Here is a 12,409-nt window from a genome sequence, read left to right on the forward strand (position 1 = left end):
GGTTATTGAAAACTCTGATATAAAGTTATTTGATTTCAATTGCAATTTAACATAAAGTATTGAATTTTGGTTATAACTTTTTGAGTTATAAAATTAGACCAGTTGAAAATTGTCATGATTTGAGATTACATTACATGAATTTTTTATGCTACACACCCATACTTGATCTATGTCGTTAATTATGTCAACATAGTGACCATTGATAGATCTTATTACGAAATATGTAACAAAGATCGCTTTGATTCTATATTGATATGATTGATGGACCAGATTGTCTAGAGATGTTGTTTTAGAAAGATAGCAAATATTGAGCTCTTACAGTTATTTTAGAATGTATAATTATATGTATATATAAATGTGGCCTAAGTGGGAGATTGTTGGAAAATTTCTATATGTGGGCCAATATTTTTATACATATAATAAAGAATTATACATTAGACGCTATCTAAAATTAAGCCAATTAATTTTGTGATCTATTTAAGTATTAAATTATATTTGGCTTATGTGGCATCTCATTTAAATTTTGTATGGAATTAAATTTGTGTAGAGGCCGGTATTTATTTTATTTTAATGATGGGCTGAAATAAAATATTTACACTTTAAGTATATAAGGGTCGTGGTCCCCAGTTTAAGCGATTAAGTTCTCATTTCCCTCATTTCTCATCTTGAGTGAAAAGAAGGGGTCTCTCGCTCTCTTGAAGAACACCGCTCTAAACGTGGAAGACTAAAAACCTCAATTTTGCATTTCAATGGATTCAGGTACACTTCCGAAAATTCTTCTCGGTGATTTGGCATGTCTTTCGGAGACGATCGAATTGATTTTTTATGTCTCCATTAAATCCTAACAATGCATTATTTCTATTTTTTTTTCTAGATGGAGTCTATCTTATAACACTTTTAATCTTATAAATAAGAGGTCAAGAGACATATTTAATATTTTATATCATTTTTAGTATTCACATAGATCACTTAACCTTTTATTTTCTCTTCATACTTATTAAGTTCCTCATCTTAGTTTTTGCTCTAATCAGCTAAACTAGTTAGTAAGATCAGGTTTTGTCTACATAAAAGAAAATGTCATTTGTCAAATTCTTGCATTTTGTCGATGTTCGAGATGTGGTAAATACTTTACCTCTTTTTTTTTTAACCCTTATTTTTTTTGCAAATACTTTCTCTCTTGTGAGTTTATACTAAATGTTTAGGATTTCCTTTGTCAGTTTTTTTTTTTCGCAATGTTTATCTCTGGCTGCTTGGTTTTTGGATGTTTGCGCATCTTTTTTAATTCGGTGACTGCTTCCTTATTTTGGTTTTTTTTTTTAATTAGAGGTTGCTTCATTAGTCATATGGTTTGAGAAGAATAAGGCAATGTCCTGAGATTTTTTGTATCAGTTCCTTATTAAATAATTAGATTTCTTGTTTTTTATTAAATTGATCGCTTGCCAAGCTTAAGTATTTAAATATGTATAAATGTACTGTATGGTCTTCATTAAATTTCCAAAAAAAAATTGCACTAATAACTATCCATATTAAGTTTTATGTTCCATCCTTTTCATCCAACATAAAGATGCATATGAATTTTTATTGGCATGGAGTATTGTTCACAAGGCGTATTGATGGGCTATTTGACAACCCATAAGCAAGCACAAGTCATGTTTAACTATTGAAATTTATTAAGAAATTTAATATAAGTGTAGTGAAGACTGAAGAGGCATATAAGATGAGCTAATTACTTTTTTTTTTGTTTGCTAGAAAGTTAGAAAAATAATGTTTGGAAGGACTGATAAATTTGTTAGATACATTAATTGGTTTTAGATGAAATTAAAAAAGTGGAATTTTGATTTTAGTCATTTTACCATTATGTTGTTTTTATTGATGAATTACAAAGCTTGATTTTCTTAGCAATTTACAAACTATGTCATATATCAGGCTCAATTTTTGTGCCTCTATTGTACCACTCTTGCATTTTGTGATTTTATTGCTTCTTTAATTGTTTCTTTCAGTATGAAGAGGCTGATGCTGAGAGCTGTAAGCTAGGAGGGTATGACATGATGCATGAGACCTGCTTTGTTGAGAAAAATGGAATGTCACTCTTTGTAATTATTAGTTAATCATTTTATCTTGATGATATTCTAATCTCATAACATAGTGATTTTCTAATTTTTTTGTTCATGTTTAGGAAATTTTGATCAAAATAAAATTTGCCGAAAAGTTAAAATGTCGGTGTATATCCTTTGTAATTAATTTTAATATCATGATGTGTAAATGTTAGTGGTACTTTAAATTTATTGTTGGAGATTTGTTCACTGATATGTTTTTGGGTTGTGTTATTTATATGTTTATCTATTATAGGAATAAGTTGTTTGACATTATATGTTTATCTAAAGCTTTCCTACAACGACACTTATGAAATCGTTGCAAAAGCCTTTCCATCGAATTTTTTTATCATTGTTGGAGTCAAAGTTGTCACCCCAGTCCACATCTGATTCTTATGAAAATAATGCAGTAATGGTTGATGTCATAAAGTTGACATGAATGACCTTCTGAGGTTGAAGCAAAATTTGCCCCCCAGTCGGGAATCACGTTCTCACAGACGGCGTTAAACTGTTGCATCTTGGAGTATTCGTGGTGGTAGAGAAATATAAAGTTTAATGTCTTAGCTTTGTACAAAGATCCAACATGCACACAGATAAGAGAGAGGGTGTGTCATTTAGAGGGACAATAAGATTTTTATGTGGAAAACCCCTAAAAATGGGGAAAATCACGGGGTCTAGCCCAGTTTGAATGAATCCACTAGTATTTACAGTTGATTACAAATGAGGCCCTTCATTGGGGGGAAGGACTTGGCTTGATGTAATAAATATACTTCATACATAGTGTTTTACATGGTGAAAACATGAAGAATCACTTGGTCAGAAGAGCCATAGTCGATGGGCGACGGAGGTCAGAAGGACTGTTGTCGATGGACGACGTAAGTCGAAAGGATCATAGTCGATGGAGGTCATAAAGATTATTGTTTGGCAACGGAGGTCGGAAGGATGGCTTCGGGTATAATTAAATTGATGGACAAAAGTCTAGCGTTAGATAGAAGTCTGATGAATGTCCGGCTACGGGCAGAAGTCCGACGTCGGATAGAAGTTCGATGTAAGTTTGGTAACGGGCGGAAGTCCGACATTGGGCAGGAATTTGGTGACGGGCGGAAGTCCAGCATTGGGTAGGAATCCGACGACCGGTAAAAGTCCAGTGTCGGGTAGGAATCCGGCGACGGGCGGAAGTCCGACATTGGGTAGAAGTCTGGCGTCAGGTGGGAATCTGGCGACGGGCGGAAGTCCGAAGTTGGGTAGAAATCTGGCGATGAGCGGAGGTTCAGCTTCGGTAGAAGTCTGATGTCAGTTGCTGAACTCTAGCGTTAGATGGCATTCAGGCATAACTCTGTCATCGGTGGGTTGTCGGGTGAAACTCCGGCAGTGTTCGAGGAAGAGTCTGATGACCAGAGAGCTATCTTTCTTCTCTTCTTATCTTTTTTGCTTCCTAGCTTAATTCCGACGCCAGTTGGTGATCGAGTAGAAGTCTGATGTTGGTCGGCAGTCGGGTGAAAGCCCGGCGGTGGTCGAGGAGGAATCTCTTCCTTGCTTTCTTCTCTTCTTTTCTTGCATGGGCCCCCTTCTTCCCCCCTTGTCTCCCTCCCCCTTCAATGAAGAATGAGGGGTCTATTTATAATTTTCTGAGAGTGACATGGTCAGTAAATATTAAGAAGATCATGGGTGAATTGAGAGTGGTTTGTATGGATGACTGATGTTAAATCTCTTGATTGTTAATCGTTTATCATGCTTTTGAAGGTTCTAATGATATCGAAATTCAACGATCTTGGGCTTGTTGGATTCGTCTCTTCGAGCCGCTCGATTTGACTATAAGCATTCTCTATTTGGAAACTATTTAGTAGTCCAAATTATGGTTTTAACTTTTCAAATGCACTTCGGGTCTTTGATTTGGACTCGTTTGAGCTCGAATTGAGTAGAATTTGGTGTCATTGGGTTCTTATTTACATGATGTTCAGTTCGACTATAAGTTTGCTGAAATCAAAGTTCATATAATCTCTGATTTAATTTTTTAAGTTTTCAATTTGATTTTTGCCTCAAGATTCGTGTCTGGTCAAGATAATTTTTTGATGATAATGATATATCAAGTACAAAGGAAGTCTTAGTAAAAATAGTATAAAAATATTGGTCAAATAAATTATAATGATGGTATGAAAAGAAAAAATTTTTGAAAGCTGTTCAAACGATGCCTAATACAGTATTGATACAGCTTAAATAAGAGCGGTCAGCCGACATGAAGACTTGGGAGTTTTAAAGAGTATAAGCCCCGTCAGCAGCCACCCGTCAAATAACTTGCTCTAGAGCCCATGCAGACTCCCACGTCCCCCTTAAGCTTTCCGGTTTCATCTCCTTCCTGGCTCTATAAAAAACATCACCGTTATTTTCCCTTTCCTCTACCCCCAAAACCCTAGCGGATAAAGAGATGACGGAGCAGAGGGAGTCGTTGAAGATTGTGGCGGAGAAAGAGCCAGCAACCTCAGAGAAGAGAGTGCGAAGTGACCTCGAAAACTTCATTCCCAAGCCTTGTGAGCTCTCTTTCTTTCTCTGGCTCCTCTCTGTTTCCTGCACTGCCAATTTCTTTTCATTGAAGTAAGGGAGAACGATTATCTTCATTAGGATATCAGTAATTGAATTTTTTTAAAAAATTTGGTGACAGTTTGATAACTGACCATATAAGGGTTATTTTTGTTTAAAAATTTTTATATGATTGTGTAAATAAACTAGCGTGATTGTGAACCCATTCACTCATTCTTGTTTGTTAATATGCTCATTTATTGTTTATCAAACCAATCAACAGAGTCCGATGAAATGCTTATTTAATGATACTTATTTTTTTATGATTTAGGCTTCCTTCGGGGCTACTTTTTCACTGCTAAAGCAGTTTTTTTTAGTAAAAAACATTTTAACAGTAAGAAAGCCGTCCCAAATGACTAAGGAGATAAATACGTTGAACATATTGAACAAATAACTAAATGAATATAATAATAAAAAAAACTAAATAAATATATATATACACACACAAACGCGCATGCGCATTTGAACCTTGCAAAATATTGGAAGTAAGATCAAGAGAATTATGTCAATTTTGATGAAAATATATGAAATTATTTATGCTTGATGATAGGGGTGGAACCAATAAGAGCTTTGGGTGAGAATTTTGTTTTTCTTTAGAACAATAAATATTTTAACTATTTTGCCTACTTTCAATAAATCCAATTGCTCAAATTTTAAGAAAAAATTTTTTTCTATTTCATATACAAGATTATATATTTTACAATATTAGTTTGCTCACTTTCAGAAGAGAAATTGGTTCTTGAATCATTTGCATCTCACATATAGAACCTCAAAACTCAATAAGAAAATAATTCAATAAGTTAAGGCCAGATTTTAAAGCATCTTTGATGTTTAAATTTGAATTGATTGGATTAATTTACAGTATGATAAAAAGGATAGGATGCTCAATTCAACAAATTTCCATTTTTATTATTGTTGAGAAGAAAAATAATACTTTTTGAAGAAAAAATATTGAGGATCTATACTTTACTTAATTTCGTTCTCCAGACCTGGCTAGAGCTCTATTTGCACCAGACATTTACCACCCTGATGGCAGCACAGACCATACTCATAATGAAATGAGTGTTCTTCAGCAGCATGTTGCCTTCTTTGATCGAGATCAAGATGGAATTATATACCCTTGGGAAACTTATGCAGGTTAATTTCTTATAACACCAGAAATGTATAATTGAAAATTTTCTATGTCCCGGCATGAAAACAATCTGAAGAAAAATCGACTAAATTCTAAAACCTGATCGTTTTGATTAGTTTAGTTACTTGAATAACATCAATTGATAGGTTGCCGAGCACTTGGATTCAATCCTTTAATGTCTATATTCATGGCCATCTTTATCAATGGAACTATGAGCTATTCAACTCTACCAGTAAGCTGAAACTACAACCCAAACAATTTTTCTTCATAATTTTTCTTACAATCATGCATCATATTTTACATTATATCATTCGTGTTATTTTTCTGCAGTATTGGATACCCAATCCCTTATTTCCAATTTACATTGCCAACATACACAAATGCAAGCATGGAAGTGACTCTGGAACTTATGACAATGAGGGAAGGTAATCTACTGTTGTTGCGGTATGATGACAAAAAATACAATTAAACATTAAATAGTTTTACTAATTGTATTGGATTTATGCTTTTAATTCAGATATATTCCTGCAAGCTTTGAGAATATATTCAGTAAATATGCACAGACGGCACCTGATAAGTTATCCTCAAGTGAATTGTGGTCCATGACCGAATGCTGTCGAGTTTCTTTTGATATCTTTGGGTGGTCAGATTCTAACTATCAAATTCTGTCCGTTATTCTTACATTTCCATGATAAGAGTCTAAACCTCAATGCAGGATTGCGTCAAAGCTGGAGTGGTTTGCTTTATACTTACTTGCAAGGGATGAAGAGGGCTTTCTTTCGAGGGAGGCGGCTCGTCGTTGCTTCGATGGAAGCCTGTTTGAATATGCAGAGAAGCAGCAACTGGCAGAAAATGATGATAAGTCAGACCACAAGAAGAAGTTCTAAGACTTCTCTATTGTGGGTCTAAGCAAAAAACAGATATGGAGCTTTTGATGCACATAAATAAGAGATGTTAAGGCCTTAGTTTGTGTACACTAATGGAGTAGGGGTGGACCTTGCAGTGTTGTGAAGGGATAGCTAGTATTTTGGTGAGCCACATTTGCCTTTTGTTAGTGAAAGTTTCGATGCTGTACTTAGGTTCATACTGTTCTGATATGCAATGCTTTGTAATGTAATCACTTGTTGTAAGGAACTCTTACTAGCAACTGACGCATAGCTGGGGATGCTAATGTGATTTTCCTGTAAGAATAGTGCATTAATTCCTTCTATTCATAGTTCTCATTACTGGCATGTGCTATAAAAAATTAAAACTTAGTATAGTCAATGCTATTTGTAATCTACCCCTCCCAAATTTTATTTTTTGCCCCTCAGCCGATCTTTTTTTCACGCATTTATTCATCTAATTTCATACATTTTTATGATGAAATATGAACTCAATTTCTTTTTTATGACAATCGATTCAAAATAATTACTTGAATTTTGCATAAGAATTTTTTACAAAAATGGGTTTTTAATTAAGGTGTATTTTTAATTTTGTATATTTAATTGAATTTTAATTAAAATTTTATTCGATTTATTGATCTAGAAATAATAACTTTTTATATACTTCGTTTTACAAATTACCAAATTCACTTAATGTTCCTTAATAATAAATTGCAGAAGATACTGCTATCGGTTCTGAAAAACAGTTCACCGAAACCTGCTGAACACGTTCATGTCTTTCAAAACCCATTAAAATCCATTTTATTTTGCTGCTTAAGGCTACTGGTCTCCTAACCCAATAGCAGACCCTATGATTGTTTTATCATAACTTTGCTAATCTCATTTGTTTCTCCAATCTATTCCTTCGCTGCTATAACCGAGAACTTCAATTTATATGGAAAGCTGACCTATTTCTTATTGCGCCTATCGCCTTCATTCTTCAGTCTCACTAAAATAGATGATGAAGTGTAGATTAAGATGCCTTCTCTCTCTTCTTTTCAGGATGGTCGAGTCGATAAGATATTAGGGGTGTCAATTTCGAGTCACGGTTCAGGTTCCTGAAATTGACCCGGCACTATTCGGGTCAACCTGAACACGACCCGTTTGTGCAAACAGGTCGGTTTTCCGAACTCGAATCAGACCCGCTTCTGGTCCGGGTCAACCCGACCCGACCCGACCCGAATGATCCGGTGCCAACAAAAACCCGCTAGTTTTCGGGTCCAAAAACTGGTCAATCTCCAATTTTCGGGTAAAAAACGGTTCAATCTCAGGTTGCTGGGTCAAAACGGATTTTAAGGTCAAAACAGGTCAATTTCGGGTCAACGGGTCAACCCGAACCCTACCTGATTTTTGAAACAGGTCGAATTGTTGAACCCGAACCTACTAGTTTTGGGTCGAGTTTTCGGGTCGGGTCCAATATTGACACTCCTATAAGATATGCACTCAATACACCTCTTCTTGGGACACAACCCCCTGGAGTACTTCTTGCTTGGAAGAATTACTTAGAGCTTTACTTACTTTCTTCACTTACGACTTTCCATATTCCTCCCTCCCAAAAAGAAGGATTCTATTATGTATTTGAAATTTACCTTCAATTCATTGAGATTCTTATGCGGCACAAGATGTCACATCCAAGAAGAAGATTTAGAGGCCTGGGACAAGGAAGCAAAATGAAAGCTTTTAAGTAGAGTTTTTTTTTTTAAAAAAAAAATTATGTGTCTTAAGTAGCATTTTTATTTTATGTTTGTGATAATTGGTGTAGGAGAATATATATTTGTGATTTGCGATTGTAATTGAAATTTGAAATATTGTTTTTTAAATTTTTGAAAATTTGAGTTTTGAAGTTTGAAATCTTGGAGGAATAAGGAGGAGAGAATGTTAGATTGTGAACTTAAATAGAATGGGTGGTTTAAAAAGTATGAATTTCCAATTAATTATGATTGGCCTCGTCATTGAAAGAGGTGGTTATAGATTTCCAATGTGTATAACTATTTTAAACCTCTTTAAGTGGGCCAACTCTAACTCCTCCCTCAATTTGGTTTTATTTTAGAATGAAGTATAAAAGAAATTGTTGTTTTGTTTATAAAAATTGAAGTTTCATCTAAGAAGATGAGGCTTGGTGTTTGGCAAGATGTTTGGGGATCTCTTCACCATTGCTACTTTAGTGAGTAGTGATACTATATCTTATCTTTATTTTAAAAGTTTTCTTATACTGTAAGATCTCTCTACAATCATCCCCACACCATTAACTGTAGAAAAATCAGCAATTTGCGATGGACTTTGCGACGGGATTTTTTTTCTTTGAAATGGCGGTGGATTTGCGATGGAAATTTCCGTCGTTTATTTTGAGACAGAGTTGTGGCGGTAATACGCCGCAAATTTGCAAAGGATTTTCCATCGCAAATCCTTCATAAATCCGCCGCAAATTCATTACAAACACTTCTATCTAAACCGACATCCTCACTATTTATTTCATTTGCTCCATTATGTTATGTTGTCGTGCACGCGGCATTCCTTCAATGACCCCTATGCCATCGTCTCCTTTGAAGATGTTCCTTCAATTCTCTTGTCCGTCTCCAAATTTTCTTCATTTTTTTTCTTCTTTGGCTCCTTCACCATTGTTCGACTTCACTCATTCGACTCAACGAGGTTCCCTTCCTGTTGGATCGGAAGTTAGACATTTTGATCGGAAGAAATGATCGGAGCTCGCTTGCTGTGAAGATAGCTTTCTCCCTTTCGCACGCTTCTTCAGCCAAATCCTATAAATCCGCCATAAATCCTGCATCCAAATAGCCCCTTTGCATATGATTGACTTCAAAGGTAATCTTCCTTCCATTTCATTTCAAGTTTATTGTTTATACTTTAAGGTTAATTAGCATATGCATGGAGATTGTTCATAATTTAGGGCTTTTCGTGTGATAGAAAAGTTTCCCTCAAACTTTAGGATAAATTCTATAAGATGGTTTTGAAACCTACAATGCTTTATGGTGTAGAATGTTGGCCATGAAAGGAGAAGCATAATATTAAGTTAAGTGAAGTGTTGCAGAGATGAGGATGCTTAGGTGGATGAGTGACTTTACACTTAGTGTCTATTTTTCATGGTAATTGTGTAATTGATGGATATATTATTTACAGAATTCAAGTTGGATGGTTGAAGTGGAGGAATGCATCGGGCTTGTTGTGTGATAAAAAAGTCCCTCTCAAACTTAAGAGAAAATTCTATAAAATGATAGTGAGAGCTAAAATACTTTATGGTGCAGAATGTTAGACATTAAAAGAGAATCATAATATTAAGTGTTGTGGAGATGAGGATGCTTAGGTGGATGAGTGGCTTTACTCTTATAGTCCATTGTTCATGGTGATGGTGTAATGGATGGACATATTATTAGCATAATTGATGTTGGATGGTTGAAATGGAGGAATGCATCGGACTTATTGTATGATAGATAAGTTCCCCTAAAACTTAAGGGAAAATTCTAAAAAATGACGGTGAGACTTGTAATGTTTTATTATGGTGTAGAATGTTGGTCTTTAAAAGAGAAGAAAAATATTAAGTTAAGTGTTGCAGATATGAGGACACTTAGGTGGATGAGTGGCTTTACTCTTAGATACATAATACGAAATGAGCATATACTTGAAATGGTTGGAGTAGCTCCAATAGAAGATAAAATTAGAGAGAGTCGCCTAAGATGGTTTGGTCAAATAAAACGATAACCTTCCAATGTATTAGTATGTTGCACTAATTCACACACACTCTTCTATTGCCCAATATACAATGGGTGCGTGATGGAGGCGCACAACTATTATTGCAAACTCCTAAAATTATCACTATTGCACATATTATTTATTTATTTATTTTTAATTGATATAAATCTAATTATTTGGTTTTAGGAATTTATAGTTCAAGAGTGTTATGAATATCATAACTGTTGACCTCGATTTTGCCCAAACCTAGGTCTGGGGAGTTGACTTGGTCAAATTGATCGAGTCAGACCTAAAGTGTAATATCAAAATCTGCTCCAGGATTGTCCTGGGACGATCAGTTGAGAATTTGCTCCAGAATTTGCCCAGATTTTCTCCAGGTGATTTTCTGTATGCATCGTCCAGGCCGATCTAGGCTTCGGCCAGGCCGATTGGCACTGTTCAAAATATCGGCCTGAAACTAGTTCTAGGAACCGTCCAAGACGATCCAATTTGGTCTGATCGTCCCGGGACGATCTGGAGATCGGCCGGGCCGATCTGAGTATTATAAAGCTAAAATCAGTCGTTTTGAAGAGAGAGAAAATCAAAAAAATAAAATATCTAATTTTGAGGAGAGAGAAAGTCGAGGGCATTTTTGGAAAAGTTGATTTTCGGGCGACGCAGAGCCGTTTTCGTCCGACAAGATTGTTCAGGTTTTTGCTGTACGCAAGGTAAGGCACATTCCGCCTTTCTCAATTTTCAGAACCGTCGTGTTTGGCGGTAGTTTCTGTCCGGATTTTGTTTCCGTTAGCGATTTTCGTCCGTATCTTTTGATTGGTTCAGTTTTTACCACGTAACTTTTTGTATATTGTTGCCGTGCCGAGTGCGCACGTTTTGACTATATTTTAAAGATTTTTGTCCGGGTATTTTTGATTCGACTGGGTTTTATTTCGACTGGATTTTTTTGTGTAGTTGAAAATTTTCTATACAGTAGAATAAATGTTCTGAAATGTTATTACTATATTCTGTGCAAATTTGGTATTTTGTGATTTTCAGGAAAAATTTGTGTAAATTCCGTATACTGCCGTTGTGCTGCCCGATTTTTGTCTGATTTCTGATCTGTCCGGATTTCTTCTAAATTAATATGCTATATGTATATGCTATAAAAAAGGGAGTTATAAGGGGCCTGGATCCTATGAGATTCAGTTAGTGTCTGAGAAATCTGAAATGAGCTCAAATCTGAAATCTGATATCTGTTCTGTTCCGGATCCGATGAATTCTGTTCTGGTGCTATAAGCACATCTGTTCTGGTGCCTTGAGCACAAAGGGAGTCATAAGGGGCCTGGATCCTATGAGATTCAGTTAGTGTCTAGGAAGTGAGGCATAAGGGGCCGGAATCCGTAGAGATTCTGTCAGTGTCAGGGCATTTAGCTATTAATTAAATATCTGATATCTGATTTGATATGATTCTGATTTCCGTATCTGTTCTGTAAGCAAATCTGATTCTGATTTTTGTACGATATGAATCTGATTCTGATCTGTATGATATGATGTCTGTACAATTCTGATACGATTCTGTTCTGTTCCGATATGATCTGAATTTCTGATTTCGGTATGATTCTGATCCCTTATTCCCATTGACTCATTTGACCAAGTCAAATGTTGACTTGGTCAAACCAAGTCTTAAATAGGTTAAATTAACCTATTTAAGCCCAATTAAGGGTCATTCAATGAAATTAAAGCCTCCCTTTGGATTGAAATTGAAACCATGGCTCAAACATGAGGAATTCCCTCCTAATTCAATCTAAATCTAATCCCAACCGTTCATCATAGGGTTAGGGAACTTAAATAGGAGTTTTGGAGAGAAATTGAGGATCTTTTTCAACTTGCTCTCTCTCCAAGCCCCCATAGCCCGAGATTTCTCGTGTGAGAGCTTGAGAGACTTCCCTCCACCTTCCCCAACCAAGATCCGATGAGCTCGAGTCGCCGGCGGCGAGATCCCG

General features: G+C 35.6%; 1 protein-coding gene across 1 annotated transcript; it reads left to right on the forward strand.

The window, feature by feature from the left end:
* The first annotated feature begins 4,518 nt into the window (after window positions 1–4,518).
* Window positions 4,519–6,861, forward strand: LOC110109392 (peroxygenase-like). Its single transcript, XM_020840450.2, has 6 exons — window positions 4,519–4,621; window positions 5,658–5,807; window positions 5,949–6,034; window positions 6,133–6,227; window positions 6,320–6,445; window positions 6,518–6,861. Exons 1-6 carry the CDS (start codon window positions 4,519–4,521, stop codon window positions 6,687–6,689), a joined length of 732 nt encoding a protein of 243 aa, XP_020696109.1. The 3' UTR covers window positions 6,690–6,861.
* Window positions 6,862–12,409: the final 5,548 nt, after the last annotated feature.

The sequence above is a fragment of the Dendrobium catenatum genome, unplaced genomic scaffold (assembly GCF_001605985.2).
Source record: "Dendrobium catenatum unplaced genomic scaffold, ASM160598v2 fragScaff_scaffold_231, whole genome shotgun sequence".
Lineage (NCBI taxonomy): Eukaryota > Viridiplantae > Streptophyta > Magnoliopsida > Asparagales > Orchidaceae > Dendrobium > Dendrobium catenatum.

What these genes read in the sequence shown, in the direction of transcription:
- LOC110109392 (XM_020840450.2), top strand. Translation starts at nt 4,519, where the DNA reads ATGACGGAGCAGAGGGAGTCGTTGAAGATTGTGGCGGAGAAAGAGCCA. An exon ending in CCCTTGGGAAACTTATGCAG is followed by an intron (nt 5,808 to 5,948) that starts GTTAATTTCTTA and finishes ATCAATTGATAG; the next exon opens with GTTGCCGAGCACTTGGATTC. An exon ending in TGAGCTATTCAACTCTACCA is followed by an intron (nt 6,035 to 6,132) that starts GTAAGCTGAAAC and finishes ATTTTTCTGCAG; the next exon opens with TATTGGATACCCAATCCCTT.